This window comes from Meriones unguiculatus, chromosome 19, assembly GCF_030254825.1.
Source record: "Meriones unguiculatus strain TT.TT164.6M chromosome 19, Bangor_MerUng_6.1, whole genome shotgun sequence".
In the NCBI taxonomy this organism is placed as follows: domain Eukaryota; kingdom Metazoa; phylum Chordata; class Mammalia; order Rodentia; family Muridae; genus Meriones; species Meriones unguiculatus.
In genome coordinates, this window is record NC_083366.1 from 10,102,611 (window position 1) to 10,129,979 (window position 27,369).

General features: G+C 37.2%; 1 protein-coding gene across 1 annotated transcript in view; it reads right to left on the minus strand.

Moving 5' to 3' along the window:
• Nucleotides 1-27,369, minus strand: part of Malrd1 (MAM and LDL receptor class A domain containing 1) — a 744,773-nt gene that overhangs the window by 355,100 nt on the left and 362,304 nt on the right. Inside the window, exons 25-26 of the mRNA XM_060372547.1 lie at nucleotides 19,567-19,814; nucleotides 16,044-16,335 (exon numbers count right to left, since the gene is read on the minus strand). Coding sequence (XP_060228530.1) covers nucleotides 16,044-16,335; nucleotides 19,567-19,814 — 540 coding nt within the window. The remainder of the gene's footprint in view (nucleotides 1-16,043; nucleotides 16,336-19,566; nucleotides 19,815-27,369) is intronic.

Below are 27,369 nucleotides of genomic sequence, written 5' to 3' on the forward strand. Positions count from 1 at the left end.
AGCTCCTCCAATCTGTAAGCTCAGCAGAATATTTTTCACAATGTCAGGGGCTGGCACTCTCTGATAGGGTGGTCTTTGGTTAGGCCAGGCATTATTTGGGCATTCCTACCATATCTGCTCTGTCTGCTCTGTCTTTATTATCCCTGCATATCTGATAGGCAGAGTCAATTTTGGGTTAAAATTTTTGTGAGTGGGTTGGCGTTTTCTGCCCTTTACTAAAAGACTAGTCTAGTTAGAGGATATCCTTAGTCTCTATGGTCTCTGCTACTAGGAGTCTCTACTTGAATCCCCCTCATATCTTTCCAGGAGCCTATCCTGACTTAAGATAAATTTTAAATGAGAAGAATTTTCTCTTTTTGAGAAGAAAAGAGAAGAGAGAAAAGAAAAGAAAAGAAAAGAAAAGAAAAGAAACGAAACGAAACGAAACGAAACGAAACGAAATGAAAAGAAAAGAAAAGAAAAGAAAAGAAAAGAAAAGAAAAGAAAAGAAAAGAAAAGAAAATTGGGAATAACTTTACCTCAAGACTCACATATACTTCTCCTGGATACATACCCAAAAGACACTCTGCCATACAACAAGGACACTTGCTCAGCTATGTTCATAGCAGCTTCATTCATAATAGCCAGAGTATGGAAACAACCTAGATGTCCTCAACAAAAGAATGGAAAAGAAACTGTGGGACATTTATGCAATGGAATACTACTCAGCTATTAAAAACAAAGAAATCATGAAAACTGCGGGCAAATGGAAGGAACTAGAAAAGATCATCCCGAATGAGGTAACCCAGACCCAGAAAGGCACACATGATATATAGATTTTAGCCGTATAGTACAAGATAAACATACTATAAGGCACAGACCCAAACAAGATAAGTAATGAGGAGGACCCAAGTGAGGGTACATAAATCTCACTCAGAAGGGGAGATAGAACAGACAGAGGTAGAAGCTGAAGGGAGGGAACAAGGTAGGAGAGAGGCTGAGAGAGTGAAGAGTATGGAGACCAGACCTGGGGAGAGCGAGGGCGAGACGATAGAAGGCCTGGAGAGTAGTATTCCATTGTGTAAAAATACCACCGTTTCTCTATCCATTCCTCCATTGATGGACATCTGGGTATTTTTATACAATGGGATACTACTCTGCAATTAAAAAAGCAGAAATCATGAAATTTGCAGGCAAATGGTGGGATCTAGAAAAGATCATTCTGAGTGAGGTATCCCAGAAGGAGAAAGACACTCATGGTATATACTCACTTATATAGACCTATAAGATATCATAAACATAATGAAATCTATACACCTAAAGAAGATAAACAAGAAAGAGGACACAAGGTAAGATGTACAACCCTTACCTAGAAAGACAAATGGGATGTGCATTAGACATAGGAGAAAATAAGCAACAGGACAGGAGCCTACCATAGAGGGCCTCTGAAAGACTCTACCTAGAAGAGGATCAAAGCAGATACTAAGACTCATAACTAAACCTTCGGCAGAGTGCAGGAAATCATATGAAAAAAGGGGGAGTTAGTATGACGTGGAAAGGATAGGAACTCCACAAGGACCAAACATATCTGGTCACAGGGTCTTTTCTGAGACTGACACAACACCAAGGACCATGTATGGATATAACCTAGAACCCCTGCTTGGATGTAGCCTGTGGTAGCTCAATAACCAATTGGTTTCCCATGGTAAAGGGAACAGGGACTATTTCTGACAGGAACTCAATGGCAGGCTCTTTGATCTCCCCACACCCCAAAGGAGGAACAGTCCTGTTAGGCCACAGAAAAGGAATTTGGAGCCAGTCCTGAAGATATCAGATAAAACAGGGTCAGATGAAAGGGGAGGAGGTCCTCCCCAATCAGTGGACTTGGAAAGGGATAGGGAGGAGATGAGGGAGGAAGGGAGGGGTTGGAGGGAATGAGGGAGTGGGATATAGCTGGGATACAGAGTTAATAAAATGTAACTAATAATAAAATAAAATAAGAAGATTTAGAAAAATAAAAAGGACTGGAGAGAAAAGAGCAACTGAAGGTGAAGACATCTCTGTGACAAGCTGGAAATCTAAGTCACCAATGTCTATTACTTCTACCTAATATTTTAAAATAACACATTTCATCCCCCTGTACTGTCTTCATTCAGACAGGAATCATTCATTATCTGGATTAGTTCATCATCATATGCCCTTCCTCTAATTAATCCCCTATTATCTTTCTAATTAACAAATCAATTTTATTGCTTTCAATGACTCAAATGCTTACTATTCTCCAGAGTCACAAAAACAGCACAGATCCCAAAGATAAAGGCTCATATTCTTTAAAGATGACATTTAAGACCTGCTACAATAGATACTTAAACCATCGTTACAAAATCTGAAGGCCTATAGGAGAAGACACAGCATTTCCAAAACTTTTCTGTATCTTTCCACATTTAACTCTCTGTATATTTATATCATTATTGAGTGGCCTTTTTCTGTGGTCTATAACCATTTGTCATTTCAGCTGCAACACTGTAACTGCCTTACTTTACTGTCACAGAGAGCAGGACATGTTTCTTGCCTTCTCTGTTTACAGCCCAAGCCTGTGCTCTCTAGATAACTACCACTGCAATAAGCACTGCAGAATGAAATTAGTGATTTTAAATATTTGCAATAGCCCCTACTTCATATGTTCTCTGCATGCTTTTGAATAAGTAAGCAAATAAATCTAAACATTAATCAATGAACACTATCTTCTTGTGAAAGAGACAGAAAACCTAGTCCAAGCAAAATTTAACACAGGTAAATTCCTATCATTAAAAGCAACTTTAAAGCAAAACTAGTAGAAGGGAGATAAAAACACAGCTGAGATATGCACAAAACAAAACAAGTAAAAACGTCAGCAAAATGAAATATTTAAAAATTTTAATAAGATTTCTAAAACTTCGTCTATAGAAATTAATAGATAAAATAAGTGTAAATAAGAGCTAAATAAACAACATGACAAGATTTCATTGCATAATCTATAAATCTTAAAAGGAAAATAAAGGGGAGTCTACCAGCACCCACCATATCTGAGGGGCACAGGATCAAAAATTCTGAAATGGGTGAGCGGAGGGGTAGCCAAAGCCAAAACATGGACACTGAGACTTCCTGGGCAAGAGAGGACAACCCATAAGCTGGAACAGTTTGTATCTAGGTCACACGTGGACATCTCCAGAGTCTGAGAGTGGTGAATATCCAATCCCCCTGCACTTTTCCTTGTCCCAAGCACGGGCTGCTCTGCTCAGAGGAGGCAGCAATGGTTGCCTCAAGCACGGACATCTGTGCTCAGTGACTGAGACAACAGGGGATGCTGACTGCTCAACAGAGACTGGGAAAGCCAGAAGGGCCTGGACGGATATAATGCAGACCCTAAGCCTAAGCGAACAGAGATGTCAGCCCAGGCTAATAGATCCAGCAGAACTCTCAGTTATCATAGATGGAGAAAGCAAGATATTCAATGACAAAAACAAATTTAAACAATACCTACTCACAAATCCAGTGTGACAGAAGAAACTAGAAGGAAAAATACAAATTAGCCCTGCAGAAGATTCTAGAAGGAAAACTCCAATCCAACAAAATCAACTATACACAAGAAAACACAGGATATAGATAACTGTACCATAAAATTTAAAAGAAAACAAGCATAGAAACACAGTAATACCATCAACTCCACAATAAAATGAACTAACATTCAATGGTCACTACTATCAACATCAATGAACTTAACTCTCTAATGAAAAAACACAGACTAACAGAATGGTTGAAGAAACAGGATCCAACATTCTGCTGCATCCAACAAACACACCTCTGCAACAAAGATAAACACTACCTCAGAATAAAGGGCTAGAAAAATGTTTTTCAAGCAAACGGACCCAGAAAACAAGCTGGGGTAGCTATCACTATATCTAAAATAATATGATTTCAACCAAAATTAATCATAAAAGGTGAGTAGGGGCACTTCATTCTCATCAAAGAAAAAACCACAAGAGGACATTACAATCCTGAACATCAATGCCCCAAATACAAGAGCACCTATATTTGTTTTTTTTTTTTTTGCTTTCTTTTTTTATTTTATTTTTTATTATTAGTTACAGTTTATTAACTCTGTATCCCAGCTGTATCCTGCTCCCTCATTCCCTCCCAAACCCTCACTCCCTCCCTCATCTCCTCCCTGCCCCTTTCCAAGTCCACTGATTGGGGAGGACCTCCTCTTCTTTCATCTGACCCTGTTTTATCAGGTATCTTCAGGACTGGCTGCAAAGTCCTCCTCTGTGGCCTAGCAGGACTGCTCCTCCCTTGGGGGTTGGTTGAGTTCCTGTCAGAAATAGTACCTGTTCCCCTTACTATGGGAAACCAATTGGTTACTGAGCTACCACTGGCTTCATCCAAGCAAAGGTTCTAGGTTATATTCATACATGGTCCTTGGTGGAGTGTCAGTCTCAGAAAAGATCCCTGGAGCACCTATATTTGTAAATGAAACATTATTAAAGCTTAAATCACTCATTGATCCCAACACCTAAATAGTGGGAAACTTCAACACTCCACTCTCACCATGGGAGAGATCATCTAGACAGAGGCTAACTAGGGAAATATTGTCACTTACAGAGTTCCTAAATCAAATGGACCAAATAGATGTCTACAAAACTTTTCACCCAAACTATAAAGGGTATAACTTCTTTACAGTACATCATGGAACCTTTTCAAAAGTTGACCATATACTCAGGCACAAAGCAAGCCACAAGATACAGGAAGATCAAAAATATCTCTTGTATCCTATCAGAACATCATGGCCTAAAACTAGAACTCCACAATAACAGAAGTAACATAAAGTCTACATAAACATGGAAACTAAACAACTCTCTACTCAATGAGAGCCTGGTCAGGAAAGAAATGAAAAAAGAAATTCAAGATTGCCTAAAATACAATGAAAATGAAGACACAACTTACCCAAACTTATGGGATACAATGAAAGCAGTGCTAAGAGGAAAGTTCATAGCACTAAGTACCTCCAGAAAGAAGTCTGAGACATCTCATACAAGCAACTTAATGGTACACCTAAAAGCACTAGGGGAAAAAAAAAGAAGCAGACACACCCAAAAGAAGTAGATGATTGGAAATAAGCAAACTCAGAGCTAAAATCAATAAATTAGAAATAAAACAATTCAAAGAATCAATGAGACCAAAAACTGGTTCTTTGAGAAAATCAACAAGATAGACAAACCCTTAGCCAAACTAACTAAAAGGCAGAGAGAAACTAACCAAATCAGCAAAATCAGAAATGAGGAAGGGGACATAATGGCAGACACTGAGGAAATCCAAATCATCATTAGGTCTTACTACAAAAGCCTATATGCCACAAAATTTATAAATCTAAATGAAATGGACAATATTCTTGATAGATTCTATTTACCAAAATTAAATCAAGATCAGGTAAATATATTAAATAGTCCTATATATCCCCAAGGAAATAGAAGCAGTCATCAAAAATCTCCCCTCCAAAAAAAGCCCAGGGCCAGATGGTTTCATTGCAGAGTTCTACCAGACCATCAAAGAAGAGCTATCAAACTATTCCACAAAATAGAAACAGAAGGAATGTTGCTAAACTCATTCTATGAAGCCTCAGTCATTTTCATATCTAACCCACACAAAGACCCAACAAAAAAGAAAACTTCAGACCTATCTCTCTTATGAATATTGATGCAAAAATACTCAATAAAATACTTGCAAACGGAATCCAAGAACACATGAAAGATATGACCCGCCATGACCAAGTAGGCTTTATCCCAGTCATGCAAGGGTGGTTCAACATACGGAAATCCATCAATGTGATCCACCATATAAACAAACTGAAGGAGAAAAACCACATGATCATCTCCTTAGATGCCAAAACAGCATTTGACAAAATCCAACACTCATTCATGTTTAAAGTCTTGGAGAGATCAGGGATACAAGGCACATATCTAAACATAATAAAGACAACATAAAGCAAGCCTATAGCCAACATCAAACTAAATGGAGAGAAACTTAAATAAATCTCACTGAAATCACGGACAAGGCAAGGCTGCCCACTCTCTCCATATCACTTCAACGTAGTACTTGAAAACCTAGCTAGAGTATTAAGACAACTAAAGAATAGCAAGGGGATACAAATCAGAAAGGAAGAAGTCAAGAGTATCATTATTTGCAGATGATATCATGAGTGACCCCAAACTTTCTTTTACTTTTATTTTTATTTTTTTAACTATTAATTACACTTTATTCATTTTGTATCCCCCCATAAGCCCCTCCCTCCTCCCCTCCCAATCCCACCCTCCCTCCCCCTTCTTCATACATGCCCGTCCCCAAGTCCACTGATAGGGGAAGTCCTCTTCTCCTTCCTTCTGATCTTAGTCTATCAGATCACATCAAGAGTGGCTGCATTGTCATCTTCTGTGGCCTGGTAAGGCTGCTTCCCCCTCAGGGGAAGGTGACCAAAGAGCAGGCCAATCAGATTAGACCCCAAATTTTCAACCAGAAAACTCCTTCAGCTGATAAACATCTTAAGCAAAGTAGCTGGATACAAAATTAACTCAAAAAATCAGTAGGCCTCCAGTATACGAATATAAAATAGGTATATAAAATAGGTATATAATCAAATATATACAGATAATAAATCATAAAATTTATTCTATAGCAATTATTGGTGTTTTATATATATATATATATAGTTTTTGAAGACAAAGCACATTCTAACACTAACTAGATGTATATACTTATTTATTCTTACATAAGAAAATGAATCTTGGCTGAAATTTTCATACCTTCAGAATATAGAAAATTGTCAACATTTTCCAAGGTTGTTTGATATTTAGATTTTATAGTCATCAATGGTTAGAAAGGTACTTTCTAAAAATACATAATATAAATATTATGTTTTTAACATTTATTTATATTTTTATAAAATACAGTGTATTCACTTTGTATCCCTGCTGTAGCTCCCTCCCACATCCCCTCCCAATCCCACCTTCCCTTCTTCATCTCCTCCCATCCCCCTCCCCAAGTTCACTGATAGGGTAGGTCTTCCTCCCCTTCCATCTGACCCTAACCTATCATGTCTCATCAGGAGTGGCTGCATTGTCTTCCTCTGTGGCCTGGTTAGGTTGCCCCCTGAGCTCTCAGGGGGAGGTGATCAAATAGCAGGCCAATCAGTTCATGTCAGAGGCAGTCCTTGGTCCCATTACTATGGAACCCACTTGGACACTGGACTGCCAAAGGATACAAAAATTGTGGTACATCTACACAATGGAATATTACCCAGCAATGAAAAATAAGGAAATCATGAAATTTGCAGGTAAATGGTGGGAACTGGAAAGGATCATCCTGAGTGATCCATCCCAGAAGCAGAAAGACACTCACAGTATATACTCACTCATATAGACATATAATATAGGATAAATCTACTAAAATCTGTACACCTAAAGAAACTAATCAAGAGGGAGGACCCTGACTAAAATGCTCAATCCCCATCCCAAAAGGCAAAAAGGATGGACATCAGAAGAAGAAGAAAACAGGAAACAAGCTAGGAACCTGCCACAGAGGGCCTCTGAAAGGCTCTGCCTTGCAGACTATCAAAGCAGATGCTGAGACTTATGGCCAACTGTTGGGCAGAGTGCATGGAAACTATTGTTCTTTTTAAGAGCTGCAAACATTTTACATACAGTGAAATCTCTGCCAGTTTCATTCAATACTTTGGGTTATAAAGTCAAGTGGCTCTGGCCATTTGTTGGTGCTGTATGCTGTTAGAATATGCACAGGGCAACTTGTCTTTTGTTATGTGTTCTGAGTCAAAGATGCAGGCGGAGTCCTATATGATCACAGCCAAGAACTGCCAGAAACAACTCACATCACTTATGTGTTCGAGTTCACTTAACTTTTGGTCATGTGTATTCGGAAACTTCTTTTTGCCAACTTCAACACCTACTTTCATTTATATGGTCTCATATGGGGTTATGATCCACAGCTTAAGAAGCTATGTCTTATCGTGGATGATCAGCTTTTAAAAACTAGTTCACACCTATTGCTCTCTGGAGGGTGCACTGTATTATCTTGGACCATGAAGATGATGGATTATAATGGACGGCTTGTAGCAAAGTTAGCTGAGTCTCAAGGCCATACACTACCAGTTGGCAATGTCTGCACACATACACATGCGTACCTATGATATGCATGTATGCCTGGTTCTACTGATAGGTTACTCAGGTGGTTACAGAAACTGCTTGAGCTCTGCATGAAACTACAGGAATTTTTTTCTCTATTTTCTCATAATGCCCAACAGCTTGCTGTAGCAATTGTACTACTGGGATTTGTAATGATCTCCAAAATTTTAATACGAACACTTGTCAAGTAGACTGCTATATTCAAAATTTTAATTTATGTGACATTGGTTATAGTATTAACATAAATGGAATTTAAACTATATACACTGGCAAGATTATTCAATATAATATCTAAGGTATTAAAATACATTCTATATTAGGAAACACTGAGTTTCTGGATCTGTACTTTATTGGATTGTATATGCTGTCTAAATTACGAAGGCATTTAAAAAACAGTAATGCATTTATATATACCATTGTAGTCATTGAAAACATTTGAAAAGTAGCTAGTGAATACATGTATTAAAATGAGCTTTCTTTAGAAAGGCAATAAAGATGGCAAAATTACAGTCCTTTTGAAAGAACTGCTCAAGCAATTTCCCAGGACAAACAGTAATTTATGCTAAGTGAAGAGAAGCGTACTGAATTCCGTTCAGTTCAATTGCTTTTTGCTATCCAAGGTAAAGGAGAAACAGACCAGTTACCGATTGTTTTGACTTGTAAATGTGTGCTCTTGCATATTCTGTGAAGAGCTAACCAATAGAACTGTCCAGTCTTCAATATCTAAACTGACCTATATTTTCACACTAAATTCTGGGTTGTATCTGCTAAATAGTGTGAAATTGCTATGATAAAACACATAAAGAATGTCTTCCTTCCCATCCATGAAATTTCAGAACACCTCAGCCTACCAAGTACAAATACAATGGATATTAAAATTTTCTTTATATTATTGCATAGTAAAGATTGCCAAGTAGTGACTTTCAGGTGATGTATATATATATATATATATATTTTTTTTTTTTTTTTGCAGTTTAAATAATATGACAGTAACAAGAAAAATTTAAAATACAGATATTTAATGAAGTTTGGCTGTTAAAGCCACAATGTGTTCTATCAGTCAAATATTAATTCTAAAATCACAATGCAGTGTGTCTGCATGTATGAAATTAGCGGTTTTCCTCTTTTCTACCCACAATATACAGCCACATATGCCAGTAACCTCCATAAATCTCCAGGATCTTTTCAAATGTGTCCAAGCTTAAATCCTGCAGTCTCAGTGCTGCTTCCTGTCTTTTTCATCCTTGAATGGTTATCCTATCGACCTAGCCCGGAATCTTTATTATGACTTTCCCCCCATTTTAAACTACAGACAGTAAATTAAACCACTACAATTAGTAAACACATGTTTTGGAATGCTTATGAGAACTATTTCTTTGCAAAGAACAAAATGTGACAGCTGCTTTTATTAATGTAGGAAGAAGGGCAGGTGTCCTTTAATCAGTTAAGAAAATCCTTTCATATAAAGTTTAACTCCATAAGGTCTCCAAAATGGAAATAAAGGGGTGGACAAGAGAAAAGTACCAAAAGACACTAACATCCAAGCATTGCTCAAAATTATATTATTTCCTCACATTGCTTACTCGGGATTTCTTTAATTCTGCATTTGACAGAAGAGAAAGGCAAGAATTAGTGGAGTAGATTTGGCATCTCCTACAGCTGGCGGTGCCAAGATCTAAGGGCCTGTCTGTATCTCAAGACACAGTCACACTGCACCAAACATCATGCTCGGTGTGCAGGAAATTACCATGCCATATGCAACCCACATTCTGAATGAACTGCTATGCCTGCTTCCTTATCAGGGGCAAGCAGCATTTTTAACTACAGGCAAATATTTCAAGGGAAGGAGTGATAGATACAACATTTCATAACCATGTATATGCTAAAATGTAAGCATTTTGCTTGCTACGCATTAATGTAAATAACCATATCAACAAAAAAATAGGGGCTTTAAAAATATGCAGAAAAAGAAAAAACAAAAACAAACAGCTTTTATCATGTCAAATATATGATTTACCTAAATCTACTTTATATTTTGTTTATATGTATATCAAAAACATATTTTGTTATATATTCATATTTAAAACTAAATATGTTTGTGATATATATATCCTAAAGGGAACTTATTGTAAAATTTTACTTGGGAAAAGCAACAGTGATTAAATCTAAAACGATACATATATTTTCAAAAATAAACCTCTGAAATATGATTTCAAGGACTTGATAAGAACGTTTTGTTTTTCAAGACAAGGTTTCTCTGTGCATCCTTGGCTGTCCTGGAACTCACTTTGTAGACCAGGCTGTCCTCAAACTCACAGAGATCTGCCTGCCTCTGCTTCCCAAGTGCTGGGATTAAAGGCATGCGCCATTACATCCAGCTCTCAACAATAACTTAATATCACTTTCCTAATAAAAACTTTGGTGTTTTTGACCACTGCTTCCAGATTCAGTCCAACTGCATCTTAATAATGAAATGTGCTACTTCAAAAAAAATGTTTATTTTATTATTTTGTTTGGGGAGGGAAATGGTTCATTGGCTTACAAGTAAGAGTCCATCATCAAAGGAAGTCAACAAAGGTACTCAGACCTGGATGTAGGAAAAGAAGTAAAACCAGGAAATGAAGATTGCATCCATGTCCACTCAGCATTTTTCTTTCTCTTTCTTTCTTTCTTTCTTTCTTTCTTTCTTTCTTTCTTTCTTTCTTTCTTTCTTTTCTTTTTCTTTCTTTCTTCCTGTCTTCCTTCCTTCCTTCCTTCCTTCCTTCCTTCCTTCCTTCCTTCCTTCCTTCCTTCTTTCCTTCCTTCCTACCTTCCTACCTTCCTATTTCCTTCATTTCTTTTTCAGATTTTTAAAAATTATATTATCATTATTTATCAAAATTCATTCACAATTTTTACTTTTTAAATTTTTTTAATATTAGTTACAGTATATTGACTTTGTATCCCAGCTGTATCGCCCTCCCTCATTCCCTCCCAACCCCTCCCTCTCTCATCTCCTCCTTGCCACTTTCCAAGTCCAGTGATAGGGGAGGACCTCCTTCCCTTTCATCTGACCCTGGTCTATCAGGTATCTTCAGGACTGGCTGCAATGTCCTCCTCTGTGGCCTAGCAGGGCTGCTCCTCCCTACAGAGTCGAGGGGTTAAAGAGCCAACCATTGAGTTCATGTCAGAAATAGTCCCTATTCCCCTTACTAGGGTACCCACTTGGATACTGAGCTACCATGGGCTACATCCAAGCAGGGGTTCTAGGTTATATCCATACATGGTCCTTGGTTGGAGAAACAGTCTTACAAAAGACCCCTACGCCCAGATATATTTGGTCCTTATGGAGCTCCTATTTATATCCCAGCTGTAGCCCCCCCCCCTCATCTTTTACCTGTCCAACCCTCCTTCCTGCTCTTTCCTCATGCCCCTCTTCTAGTCCACTGATAAGGAAGGTCCTCCTCCCCTACTATCTGACCCTAGCCCATCAGGTCTTATCAGGACTGTCTGGATCCTCTTTCCAGGGGAAGGTGATCAAAGAGCAGGCAACCAAGTCCACCCCAGAGGCTGCCCCTGATCCCCTTACTGAGTAACCCTCATGGAGAGTGAAGCTGCTCATGGTCTACATCTAAGCAGGGGTTCCATGTCCTCTCCATGTATGGTCCTTGGTTGATTCATCAGTCTCGTTGCCCAGATTTTTTGGCTCTGTTGGTCTACTTGTGGAGTTCCTGTCCCCTCCAGGTAGAGCTCTCTATCTCCCCTTCTTCCATAAGATTCCCTGTAATCTGCCCAAAGTGTGTGGTACATTTACAACATTTACACAATGGAATTCTACTCAGCAATTAAAAATAAGGAAATCAAGAAATTTGTAGGCAAATGGATGGAACTAGAAAAATCATCCTGAGTGAGGTAACCCAGAAGCAGAAAGACACACATGGTATATATTCACTTATCAGTGGATATTAGCTATATAACCATATTAAAATCTGTAATCCTAAAGAAGCTAAACAACAATGAGGACCCTAGGAAAGATGCTCATTCAGAAGGGCAAACAGTATAGACATCAGAAGTGGAACAACACAGGGAACAGGCAGGAGCTACCACAAAGGGCCTCTGAAAGTCTTTACCCATCAGGGTGTCGAAGCAGATGTTGAGACTCATAGCCAAACTTCCTTGCTTTTTTTTTTTTTTACCTTTTTCTGTCTGTCTTCCTTCCTTTTGTTCCTTCCTTCCTTTCTTCTTTATCTTTTTTTTTCTTTTTTTCTTTTTTTAGTCATGGAAATGAAAATCAAAACTACTTTGAGAGTTCATCTTACTCCTGTCAGAATGGAAGATCATTAAACAAATTACACCACATTCCGGCAAGGATGATGGGGAAGGAGACACTTATTTGTTGCTGGTGGGAATCTAACCTGGTACAGCCATTATGGAGAATCCTCTGTGAGATGAGAATTGATCTACCTCAATATCCAGCTATAACAAACACTCTTAGACATATACTAAAGAACTTTCTGTCTTCTTATAGAGATGCTTGCTCCTCCATTTTCATTGTTGCTTTATTCATAATGGGCAGAAATCAGAAGCAGCTCAGATGTCCATGAGCTGTTACATGATAATGAAAATGTGGTCTTCATTTTCATAATGTAATATTACTTAACTGTTAAGAAAAATGAAATTCTTAAATTTGCATGTAAACGGAGCTAAAAAAAATTATCCTGACTGAGATAAGCACCACCTTGGAAGACAAATATAATAGGTTTTCTCGTATATGTGGCTCTCAGATCTTAAACTCTCAGCGTGTGACACAGACTGCACAACTACTGATGTAGGTGCCTAGTAAGTGATCAGCAGGGGAGAGGGGATCTTCCAATGAAGGGAAGGAGGATATAGTGTTATGGAGACATAATGCGAAGACTAGACTAGGAGGCTTAAACTGGAGGAAGATGAAAGAGGGTAAAGGAGGGAATGTGGGCGGGACAACTAACAGTGAAGGTCTTTGAAAAAAAAACCATGTGGAAACCTCCTACTGTAGAATCTTCTAAAATATGTATCTATGCATATGAGAGGAATTAAAATGGAGTCACCACATAATGAGGAAGACAATGCCCCAACTAGAATCCTATGCCATCAAGCAAAGCATCTAATGCCAGAAATGAAACTATTTTAACTCTCTTAATGCAACATCATTAAGATCAAAGGAAGCCAATTGGATTTTCATTTGGTTAAGATGCCAACTCTTCTTAAAAATCAGAATCCTGAAATATCCTCTAAACTCACAATGAAGTCAGTATTTCGTAATTTAAATCTCCCAAATCCATCCTTTCACTCTTCACAATGGATGTGCTTATGAATGCATTGGTCTAATTTCTGAATGTAGTTAAGTGTACATGAATAGAGTACATGAAAGTAAATAACATACCAATTTATTTTTATCTTCACTTATATGTAAATATCACAATCTGGAAGGTATTAAAATGTTCACTCTTTCACCTCCCTTTTCAGAATGTCCCTTTGGGTATGGTTTCTACTGTAGCCAGTCATCTTAATAATTCATACCAGTGATATACATTCAATAATTTTATATGATTAAATAAATTTTTCATCAGTATATTAATATTCTTTTTATGTTCCATGTCTTTTCTCATTTGTTCATTTTCTAACACATTCAATATAATTCCTATATGTGTTCAGTTTGAATTTTTAAAAAAACATAATACCCAAAGCAATTCTGAGTTTTTTCATTTCTTTATTAATATCTTAGGTGTTGAGCATCCCAAGTGACTGTTCATTCCTGGTGAATAACTCACAGCCCACACCCACAGTTTGCATGACACCATCTCCTTTTTCGCATCCTATATGCCCTGCCACCCTTTGTACCATACCCCTCATGTAATCCTACTGTGTGTACTGCATGGGCCTCAAGCTGAAGGTGCCATTTCCTCAGACAAGCAGAACTGTAGTTTCACATTTTCACATATCTAATAAATATCTCAATTTAGGTATCTTTCGTGTATCTTATTAACACACTCATGAAAATTTAAATGTCTTCTCAGACTAACAGATAGTATTGTAATTTCTGTTTCCTTTGCCTCATTGACATGTTATGAGGAACACAGATACTTTTAAAATATTTATCTTAGGTACATTAGCATGTGACTGTGTATACACATGCACCACATGTGTGCCTGGTATTCTGCAGAGACCACAAATGTGTGTCACACCACCCAGGAACTAGAGCTAAAATGGTTGTGAATCATGCTCCTGAGACTCACTGATCAACCTACCTGGCTGACAAGGTAACCTCATGGATGTATCTATTTCTGTCTCTCAGCACTGCAATTGCCCGCCAAAGGATTACAAGTGCATACCACCACTTCTTCTAGGGTAAAACTCAGGCCCTCACACTTTAAGACATGTGCTCTAGCAATGGATCCATCAATTATGACAAATCTTAACATCATTAAACGGTATAAAAATAAAGAGTGTAACATTATTAACATTTGACATTAATTCACAATTAATATATAATTGGTATTATTTAGTAATTATTGTTTACTTCTTTGAATATTTTAAATGACTTTTAAAATATTTCATAAATTTAAGGTCTCAATATATACCAATATCTTTTAATGGTTAAATGCTAAAATGGGCTAATAAAAATGTGTGGTCTCCTACCCTTGAATACTTTGAAATCATATTACACTAAGTTTTAATAGGTAAGGCTTGTATAACATCAGCATAGACACCATTCAGGCATTCCAGTAATGAAGGAAGGCTGTGCTTTGCTCAAGAAATAGATTAACTGAGGAATCAAAAAGACATTTCAAATAATCCATCTAAGGATACTTGCCCCTAGATTTAGTCTTGGTACAGTTCTGTTTTCTTCTGTGTATTCTATACAGTGTTAGGACTGTTGCTGGTGATGTGTATGTAACACTGTCTACTGAAAACCAGATAAAAACTACTTACTGCTTTTTATGTCACATCACTAGTGTGCAGATTCATGGTGTTCACATCTTACAGCACTGAAACTGTATATATTATATGGAAAATTGCTAACTCAATGGTTTCCAATAATGTCTTCAAGAAATTTCAGGATAAAAGGACATGTGGACATTATCTACAAAATATAGGCAATTACAGACTGCTCATGATTTGTGATGAAATCTTATGCCCTTTTTATGATGAGAGCATGTAAGAAACATTAAGGAGAAAACATTCCAAACATTTCCCATACTAACCTAGCCTGGGAAAGCAATGCCTGGTATGCCACTGCCTCGGTGCCGGAAGCAGGAGCCCTCAGCTGTGAAGGACAAGGTGAAGCATCTGTTTCTTTGTGTACCCTGTGGTTAAGCTGGGATGTTCAGCTTCTTAGGTCTACTGAAGGCACTATTTCTTTGCACTGTTTTCAACTTGGTGGAAGTTTTGTTGGAAGATAAGCCTTTGTGTTTGGGAATCACATCAGGCACATAACCAAATGATGTCTAATTCAATCGGAATACCTCTGCTCTTGAATTTCTTTACAGTTTCCGAGAATACGTATGACTATCTGCTTAAGACTGAATCTTATTTGAAATCAGGCTCCTTCCAATAGAGTCTTCCTTTATTTGACTTCTGAAAACACAATTGCCTAAGTAGACAATTCAGAGGGAACTGGTAAGTATAACAGAGCTTGCAGAAAATTTGGAAGACACTTTTTTTAAGTAAAGGCTTGTAAGATGCATTTTAGTTTTAAAACATTTTTGTATTACGAAGCAATGAATTAATAAGAGTGTATTTCATGTCCACCCATTTCCTTGCCTTCTGTCCTCCACCCTATGGAAACACAAAGCAAACTCAACAGAAACATACCTGTTGGTAGGGGAAGAGCTGATTCTTCCCTTGTGGAGCGGTGAGATGGGAGACAGCTCTTTGTAAGTACAATGTCATCGAGTGCGATATTACCGTGGTGGCCTTCTCCAACTCTGCCTTCAAATTTGAGCTGAAAGTCTTCATCACTAGACAATGATAATTCTTTTCTCTGCCAGAAATTGCCTTGCTCTTCAGTGAGGTTGAAGAGTACCTTTGTGTGGTTAGTGACCGTCACCTGGAGTAGGAGGAGCGCCCTAATGCCAGTACCATACATATGGTAATTAAAGATGATCTGCAGCAAGAACAGAAAATCACATGTGATGAGTATAATTATTTCCACTTCAAAAAAAACATTTCAATATCTTCCTCTTTATTAAAAGATCGGGATGGCAAATTAAATGTGCACATTCTATTGACTTCTGCACACTTTAGCTCTGAATGAAGGTAGGATAGATAGCCTTGAATTATTCGCAGAGAAGATGGTATTATAAAGATTAAATAGAAATTCAGTAGAAAAACGAAAAGAGATTATTTTTATATTTCTAAAGCAAGACCCCTCAAGGTAATAGGTTTGGTACTGTTTCTAAAGTCCCTGGGTTGTCAATTAACTTCCAGTGCAAAAGTGCAGAGAGACAGGAACTTTGTGAAGTGATTGGGTCACAGGGGCTCTGCCTTCATGAATGAACTGATGATGTGATGAGAATGGCCTCATTATGGCTCAAATGCATGTTTTCAGAAAGGACTGTTTTCCTTATTCTGTTGCATCCTTATGCTGGAAGCACATTTTTAGTTCTGGAAGAGCCATGAGACTCCGTACAGCAAACCCTGCAGTATCCCAGATTCTACCTGGGATGCAAGCGAGAGGAACCAGCAGCACACACTCTGGAGCTTCTAAAATTAATAAAACTATTAACTGAATTAATGGATTCATATTCCAACATGTCAGAGACAGAGTTTACTAGAATATCAGCCATTGCTACACAATGGAAGAGAGTCAAGGAAGATTCTGGGAAAAAGAAGAAAATACATTCTAAACAATAGTGATTCAGAGCTTTGTAAAGCTTTTATTTTGCCAGGTACCTGAGAGAAAATGATTATAAAAGGTACTCTTTATACAAGAAGAATACACTATTGAAACACCAACAATTGTGCATATAATACTCCAGGAAAATGGAATGAATGTGCTTAAAGAACGAAAGACATGATTAATTAATATGTGTAGTGGTTTGCTACAAAAGCCTGGACTAAGAGAAAAAGAGCATGTCACATGATTATTCCCAGCTGAGGAAGGTTTGTTTTGTTTTGTTTTAATTATTGGTAGGTTTAATTACTAAAACCTACCTAGCATTATTTATTTTAATGGTGACTATAAAGGGCTGGACCAGCATCACGGGCATGAACAGATCAATACTAGGAATTCAGAACCAGCTTTGTGGTTCTTGTGATTCACTGCTGAGGGGAGCCCAGGCAGCCATCAGCATCCCCACCCAGTGTTCCGCATTTCATTCATCCGATTTACACAAAACTATGAACACATATTTCACATCTATCTTAAGGTGTTTTTGAGTCATGCTATTAGGCTAATACGTAAACAAACACGCTCCCTTTCGTTTCTTGGAGACTACTGATAAACTCTCCCCAGGGCTACAATAGGAGTTATTGTCATCTAAAATCTGAGATTTAATTTTTCCCATCAGTTTCTGTATCCTCCCTGCTACCTGTTTTTCATAAATTAAAGATGAAAACAATTTAATTTTTTTCCTTTTCTTTTCTTTTTTTTTTTTTTTTGGTTAAAGATATTCCACACAGATAATTTAATTAAATATGTGGTCATTCTTGCTTACTTCATATAAATATTTGTCATTCTAGAGACCCAATAATTCTCAGTATGACCTTTTCTTGCCTACTTGTGTTCAACCTATGTCATAAATATCGATAAAATAAGCCATTTGTCCTAAAAAGCTGACACTTCCAGGTTTCCTTAATATTCTCAGACTTTTACTTTAAATGGTGGAAACTAAAGTTTTGTGACGAAGAGGACATAGCGATGAATAAGATTTTTACCTACTCTGACATAAGAGTTATTTTTAAGGATTTCACAGGAAATGCCAAAATAGAAAAGCTTGGAAATCAATTTATAACTTTGTATATTTTTGCTTTACTCTTTAATTAGATGAGAAAACTAAAACTAACTTCCAATTTTGAATTTTTCTAGGGATAGATAGACCTAAATTTATAGACACAGGCTTAGCACATACAAAAATCTGGTGTGTCTGGCTTTTAATTTTGAGGAAGCGTCAGTGCTTTGTAAGAAAGCAAACCATGTAACAGCTTGCTCTATTAAAATTCATTTCATTTATGTTTTCAGTTTGTGGTGAATAGGCTTTTTGGTACCAATCCAAAGTGTCATCCTGTTGTATGACTCTTCACTTCCATTCTAAAGTTCTGAGCAAGTTCTCTCTGTAAAACTCATTCAGTTCCAAAAAAAAAAAAAAAAAAAAAAAAAAAAAAACAAACTGCTGCCCAGCTGAGGGACTGAGGGAAGAGATTGCTCTGGGAGAATCCAATTGTGAAGCAGCTTATGATGAGACAGAAAATCTTCTTGATGAATCCTCTGCCAAGATTAAGACTGACGGTGATGGCCACCGGCTGGAGGCTGATTCATAGACCTTTCTCCTAGGGTTACAGCTACCTCTACTGTGCCCATGGGAACAGCAAATATCAGACTTTGAAGATCCTAATAGTTTACATGGTGCAATTTTCATCTACCTTGATGTGATCAGCAAACATCTCTGAATGTAATTTACTTCCAGTGTTCAAATATTGGGGACCATGCAACTCAGCATATTCATGTGGTCATATTATTATAATATTACATAACTCAGTGTACTAATAAATGGTATTTTTATTTATCAGTTTCTTGTAAGCAACGTAACAGGAGAACCACATGTGAGATCTTACATTATAGTGAGTACCTTAAATTAGTTATGTTGAATCTGTAGCCAACTCACCTTAGACATTCATTCAAACATTCATAACTAAGGATGAAGTCGTTTTTTTTTTTTTTCTTGCCTGTAATTTTTCTTTCTTGTTTTATGAGCCAAGTTTACTCTTTTCCTCTCTGAAAAGACTTCATCACTTTTATATCTAGCTTTAACTACTGTAAAGCCTTGGGTATATTATTTATATGTTGTCTATTATTTACTTATTTTTCTTGGTGATAGTCATGAAATTCATAGTTCTTATAAGCACTAAACTCCTAGAGGGAACAAAACTGGTGTTTTATTTCTTTTATTCATATATAGTTAACCATGGCATTTTTCCAGCTGTTTCCAAAATTCTGGCATGTGCGTAGTATTATTCATAACAAAAATTTCCAATATTCTGATAACTGTTCCCATTTATTCTTCTTCCTCTCAAATATGTTATGCTGTATAAGTTCAAATATATATCTTCTCTAGTCCTAGCCATTCTGTTTTCTGTATATGACCTTTTATAAGATCCTTCAATTTGCCACTCATACCTTACAGTCTTTGCTTCTCTTGCTTATAAGTGGGCTTGATATTCTGGCTGTTCTCATGCGCTGCTGTGGGAAAAAGCTTCTGAGAATGATGTAATGACCAGAGGAATTCCCCAAGGTGTGGTCTACAGCTGGCTCTGTGCTTGTAGCTGGGATGTTGCTAGCTTTCAGGTTCCAGTCAAGGTCCTCATCCTGATCCTGCTCCCAGGCACAAATGTCAAACTCAAAATCACAGCGCCCACTGGAGGTACCTGGAAGAAATTTCAAGCTCAAGTAAAAAAAGAAAAACTACCTTTGAACCAACTTCACTTTTTTCCCTAAATCTTTTTTCATAATTTCCCCCTTAATTTAAAATATATTCTCTCTCTCTCTCTCTCTCTCTCTCTCTCTCTCTCTCTCTCTCTCTCTCTCTCTCGTTTTCTCTGTGTATAGCCCTGACTGTCCTGGAACTCACGTTGTAGCACAGGCTAGCCTCAAACTCACAGAGATCCACTTTCCTCTGTCTTCCAAGTGCTGGGATTAAAGGCATGTGCCACCATACCCAGCTAATACGATATATCTGATTATAATTTCTACTCCCTCTAACCCCCCGATTTCACCCACTTCCGCTCCCCTCAGGATCTACTCCTTTTCTGTCTCTCATTAGAAAAGAACATGCTTTTAGGAGATAACTAAACATGACAAATTAATAAGATGAAACAAAAATTATGTGAAAGTTGGACATGGCAACCCAACAGAAGGAAAAGAGCCTCTAGAGCAAGCAAGAGTCAGACCCACTCATTTCCACAGTCATGAGTCCCTCAACATTATTAAGTTGATAGCTATAATATGTATGTTTTGGACCTAGTATAGACTGTTGTGGAAATACTCCACATCCAACCATCCCTCTCCAATAAATCATTGTTAAAAACAGAACAGAAGTGTATAAAATCCTAAGGTGGAAGAAAACATTATCTTTTGTACACAGCAAGGAGCTGAATATGTGACGTTGTAGCAGTTGTGACAGCATGCACAAAATGTATGCCAGGAGGCCAGGTGATACCAAATCCCAGCAAGGGGTGGTTGGGCATTGACTCCCACCCCTAGGCATACAACAGTTGGCAATGTTCGGCTGCTAAGAGAGGAAGAGACAGTCTTCACTAATAGTGTAGCCCTTGGTAAGTGGAGCATTCTTCAAGGGAAGAACACATATCCAAGAATATTTTGACATCACAAAGGCAAATCTGGGTGGGCAGGGAAAGGCGAGTCTTTTGGAGGAACAGGAGGAGATTGATAGGACCAAAACATAGTGCATGAAACTCTTAAAAAGGTAATACAAACAAGAACGTACTCCAAAAATCACAGCTATATTTTTGTGTCATGTAATAACCAAAACTCTACAATGATATGTTAACAGCAATGTTCAAGTTTAATAGTTAAATTTGTTATATATAGCTGTGGCCATTTTTTATGTAAATTTATTTTCTACAAATCTAGCCTTAAATAGCCTTAAAGCTATTACCAAAAAGTATTTTAATGTTATACAGCTTTTCTCCATGAAATGTGTTTTCAGTCAGTGAATTTAACTATTTCTTTTCTTTTATCTTTGTTTCACGGTATAAAACTTAGGAATGAATTTATTACACAGAGTTCAATTTGAAAGCTATTGTAGGAAAATAAAACTATAATTCATCATTTTAATTGTTTAGAAATTTTATTTAATCTAGACATGGAAATTCTGAAAATGTAAAAGTAAAATATGTAATAACTTGAAATAATTGATGCACCAAGTTTCAGAAATTAAAGGTGAAGTTCTATTAAGGTCAAACTGCAGTAAAGGTAATATACAGCAAGCCTATAGCCAATATCAAACTCAATGGAGAGAAACTTAAATCACTCCCACTGAAATCAGGGACAAGACAAGGCTGCCCACTCTCGCCATATCTCTTCAACATAGTACTTGAAGTCCTAGCTAAAGCAACAAGATAACTAAAGGAGATCAAGGGGATACAAATTGGAAAGGAAGAGGTCAAAGTGTCACTATTCACAGATGATATGATAGCATACATGAGCGACCCCAAAAATTCAACCAGAGAACTCCTTCAACTGAAAAAAACCCTTCAGCAAAGTAGTAGGATACAAAATCAACTCAAGAAAATTGGAAGCCCTCCTGTATACCAAAAACAAAAAGGCTGAGAAAGAAATCAGGGAAACAACACCCTTCACAATAGCCACTAATAACTTAAAATACTTTGGGGTGACTCTAACAAAGCAAGTGAAAGACCTGTTTGAAAAAAAAAAAAAAACTTTAAGTCTCTGAAGAAAGAAATTGAAGAAGATATCAGAAGATGGAAAGATCTCCCATGCTCATGGATTGGTAGGATTAACATAGTGAAAATGGCCATCCTGCCAAAAGCAATCTACAAATTCAATGCACTTCCTATCAAAATACCTACCCCAGTTCTTTACAGACCTTGAAAGAAATATTCTCAGCTTCATATGGAGAAACAAAAGACCTAGAATCTCCAAAACGATCCTGTACAACAACAGATCATCTGGCGGCATATCCATCCCCAATCTCCAGCTGTACTGCAGAGCAATAGTAATAAAAACTGCATGGTATTGCCATAGAAACAGACAGGAGGATCAATGGAACCGAATAGAAGACCCATAAATAAACCCATACACCTATGAATACTTGATTTTTGACAAAGAAGTCAAAACAATTCAATGGAAAAAAGATAGCATCTTCAACAAATGGTGCTGGTCCAACTGGATATCTACATGCAGAAAAACGAATATAGATCCATATTTATCATCCTGTACAAAACTGAAGTACAAGTGGATCAAAGACCTCAACATAAAACCACATATTAATTCGGTTAGAAGAAAAAGTGGGGAACAGCCTAGAACTCCTTAGCACAGGAGACAACTTCTTGAAGAGAACACGAACAGCACAGGTTATAAGAGCAACAATCAATAAATGGGACCTCATGAAACTGAAAAACTTCTGTAAAGCAAAAGACACTCTCATCAGAAGAAAACGACAGCCTACAGACTGGGAAAGGATCTTCACCAACCCTATATCTGACAGAGGGCTGATATCCAGAATATATAAAGAACTAAAGAAGTTAAAAAGAACTAAAGAAGTTAAAAAGAACTAAAGAAGTTAAATCGAGTAATCCAATTAAAAATGGGGTACAGAGCTAAACAGAGAATTCTCTGTAGAGGAATACAGAATGGCAGAGAAACATTTAAAGAGATGCTCAACATCATTAGCCATCAGAGAGATGCAAATCAAAACGATCCTGAGATTTCACCTTACACCTATCAGACTGGCTGAGATAAAAAAACTCAAGTGACAACACATGCTGGAAAGGTTGTGGAGAAAGCAGAAACCTCCTCCATTGCTGGTGGGAATGTAAACTGGTACAACCACTCTGGAAAGCAATCTGGCACTTTCTCAGACAATTATGAATAGTGCTTCCTCAAAATCCAGCTATACCACTCCTAGGCATATACCCAAAATTTGCTCAAGTACACAATAAGGACATTTGCTCAACCATGTTTGTAGCAGCTTTATTTGTAGTAGTCAGAACCTAGAAACAACACAGATGTCCTTAAACGAAGGAAATGGTACAGAAATTTTGGTATTTTTACACAATGGAATACTACTCAGCAATCAAAAATGAGAAAATCATGAAATTTGCAGGCAAATGGTGGAATCTAGAAAAGATCATTCTGAGTGAGATATCCCAGAAGGAGAAAGACACAGATGCTATATACTCACTCATATAGTCCTATAAGATTGGATAAAGATAATGAAATCTATACACTTAAAGAAGATAAACAAGAAATAGGACCTAGGATAAGGTGATCAATCCTCACTTAGAAAGACAAATGGGATGTGCATTGGACGTAGGAGAAAACAAGTAACAGGACAGGAGCCTACTGTATAGGGCCTCTGAAAGACTCTACCTAGCAGTGTATCAAAGTAGATACTAAGACTCATAACCAAACCTTTGGCAGAGTTCAGGGAATCATATGAAAGAAGGGGGAGTTTGTATGATGTGGAAAGGATAGGAGCTCTATAAGGACTAAATACATCTGGGCACAGGGGTCTTTTCTGCGACTGACACTCCACCAAGGACCATGTATGGGTATAACCTAGAACCTCTGCTCGGATGAAGCCCGTGATAGCTCAGTAACCATTTGGTTTTTCATAGTAAGGGGAAAAGGGACTGTTTCTGACAAGAACTCAATGGCAGGCTCTTTGACCATCCCACCCCCCAAGGGAGAAGCAATCCTGCTAAACCATAGAGGAGGACTTTGTGGCCAGTCCTAAAGATACCTGATAAAACAGGATCAGATGAAAGGGGAAGAAGTCCTTCCCAATCAGCGGACTTGGAAAGGAGATGAGGGAGGGAGGAAGGGTATGGGAGGGAATAAGAGAGTGGGATACAGTTAGGATACAGAGTTAATAAAATGTAACTAATAAAAATTTTAAAAAAGGTCAAACTGCATACCAGATGTTCTCTTGAATGTTTCATTACTTCTATTGTTTAAGATACTTTTCCTACCATTTTGAAGGTTGTGGCAGTTATAAAGACATCTACTAATTGTTAGGGAATTGCCAATAAAGCTAACAATTGTAGTGAAGATGTTTCAGAATTACACATACTCTACAGTCAGTTAGGACTTCCTTATTATTTGTCCAGTTTAGTTGTCATATAAAACTTAAAATATATATAAAGTTCCAAACACAAAATATCAAAGAAATCAAGGATGCCATGAAAAGAAAAATCTAAGAATGAAAGGAATAGATGAAAAAGAAGCTTCAGCCTATAGGGTCTAGAAAATATTTTCAAAAAATCATAGAAGAAAATTTCCCAACATAAACAAAGTGATGTCCACTAATATAAAAGAGGCCTACAGAGCACCAAATAGACTAGACAGAAAAGAAACTCCTCATGTCACATCATAGTCAAACCCTTAATCTACAGAACAAAGAAAAATATTAAAAGCAGTAAGGAAAAAAGGCCAAATAACATATAAAGGTAGACCTATCAGAATCATACCAGACTTCTCAAAAATATCTATGAAGCCAAAAGGCCTGGGCAAATGTCATGCAGACTCTAAGAGACCACAGATGCCAATCCAGATGATTAACACCCAGCAACACTTTCAATCAACATACATGGAGAAAACAAAATATTCCATGACAAAACTAAACCTAAATGATATCTACACAGCAAACCAGCCCTACAGAAGATAATGGGTAAAAACTCCAATCCAACAAAAACAACTATACCCAAGAAAACACAAGTTATAGATAACTTCACAACAAAATATTATAAGAAAACAAGAGTAAAAACACAGTACTACCCACCAACTCTACAATAAAAGGAACTAACATTATTGGTCACTATTATCTATCAACATAAATGGACTCAACTCTCTAATAAAAAGTCACAGACTAACAGAATGGTTAAAGAAACAGGATCCAACATTCTGCTGCATCCAAAAGACACACCTCTGCAACAAAGAAAAACACTACCTCAGAGTAAAGAGTTGGAAAAATGTTTTTCAAGCAAATGGACCCAGAAAACAAGCTGGGGTAGTTCTCATGATATCCAATATAATAGACTTTCAACCAAATTAATCAAAAAAGATGAGAAGGGGCACTTAATTCTCATCAAAGAAAAAATCCACCAGGAGGACATCACAATTCTGAACATCTATGCCCTAAATACAAGAGCGCCTATATTTGTAAATGAAAAATTATTAAAGCTTAAATCACACATTGATCCCAACACCTTGATAGTGGGAGACTTCAAAACTCCACTCTCACCAAGGACAGATCATCTAGACAGACACTAAGTAGGGAAATAATGACAGTTACAAAGGACCTAAATCAAATGAACTTAATAGATGTCTACAGAACTTTTCACCCAAACTAGAAAGGCTATACCGTCTTTTCAGTACATCACAGAACCTTTTCAAAAGTTGACCATGTACTCAGGCACAAAGCAAGCCTCAACAGATACAAGAAGATCTAAATAATCCCTTGTATCATATCAAACCAGCATGCCCTAAAACCAGACCTCAACAACAAGAGAAATAACAAACAGCTGACATTCACATGGAAACTAAACCAACTCTCTATGCAATGAGAGCTTGGTCAGAGAAGAAATGAAAAAAGAAATTTAAGTTTGCATAAAATTCAATGAAAATGAAAGCAGAACTTACCCAAATTTATGGGACACAATGAAAACAGTGTACTAAGTGCCTTTAGAAAGAAGTTGGAGATATCTCATACAAGTAACCTAACAGCACACCAAAAAGCCCTAGAACAAAAAGAAGCAGACACACCATAAAAGAGTAGAAGATTAAAAATAGTCAAACACAGAGCTGAAATGTGAGTTTGATTGGAAAAAAGGAAAACAATTCAAAGAATCAACGAAACCAAGAGCTGGTTCTTTGAGAAAATCCACAAGATAGACAAATCTTTAGCCAAACTAACTAAAAGGCAGAGAGAAATTATTCAAATCAGCAAAATCAGAAATGAAAAGGTGGACATAATGACAGACACTGGGGAAATCCAAATCATCATTAGGTCTTACTACAAAAGCCTATATGACACAAAATTTGAAAATCTAAAGGAAATGGACAATTTTCTTGGTAGATTCCATTTACCAAAATTAAATCAAGATCAGGTAAATATATTAAATAGTCCTATAACCTCCAAGGAAATAGAAGCAGTCATCAAATCGTCCCTTCCAAAAAAAGCCCAGGGCCAGATGGTTACCATGCAGAACTTTACCATACCTTCAAAAAAGAGCTAATTACAATACTCTTCAAACTATTCCACAAAATAGAAACAGAAGGAATGATGCCAAACTCATTCCATGAAGCCACAGTCACCTTGATACCTAAACCACACAAAGACCAAACAAAAAAGAGAATTTCAGATCTATCTCTCTTATGAGCATTGATGCAGAAATACTCAATAAAATACTTGCAAATGGAATCCAAGAACACATGAAAGATATGACCTGCCATGACCAAGTAGGCTTCATCCCAGCCATGCAGAGATGTTTCAATATACGGAAATCCATCAATGTGATCCAACATGTAAACAAACTGAAGGAACAAAAACAGATACTCATCCCCTTAGATGCCAAAAAAGCATTTGACAAAATCCAATACCCATTCACGTTTAAAGTCTTGGAGAGATCAGGGATACAAGAAACATACCTAAACACAGTAAAGACAACATAAAGCAAGCCTATAGCCAACATCAAACTAAACAGAAAGAAACTGAAATCATTCCCAGTAAAATCAGGGAAAAGGCAAGGCTGCCCACTTTCTCCTTATCTCTTCAACATAGTATTCGAAGTCCTAGCTAGAGCAATAAGACAACTAAAGAGAGCAAGGTGATACAAATTGGAAAAGAAGAAGTCAAAGTATCACTATTTACAGATTATATGATAGTGTACATGCACAACCCTAAAACTCAACCAGAGAACTCCTTCAAATGAAAAAAACTTCAGCAAAGTGACTGTATACAAAACTCAAAAACATCAGTAACCTTCTTGTATATAAAAGACAAAAGGCTGAGAAAGAAATTGGGAAAACAACAACATTTACAATAGCCACAAATGACATAAAGTACCTAGGTGTAACCCTAACCAAGAAAGTCAAAGACTTGTTTGAAAAAAATTTCCAGTCTCTGAAGAAAGAAATAGAAGAAGATATCAGAAGATGGGAAGATCTCCCATGTTCATGGCTTGGCAGGATTAACATAGTAAAAATGGGCATCTTACC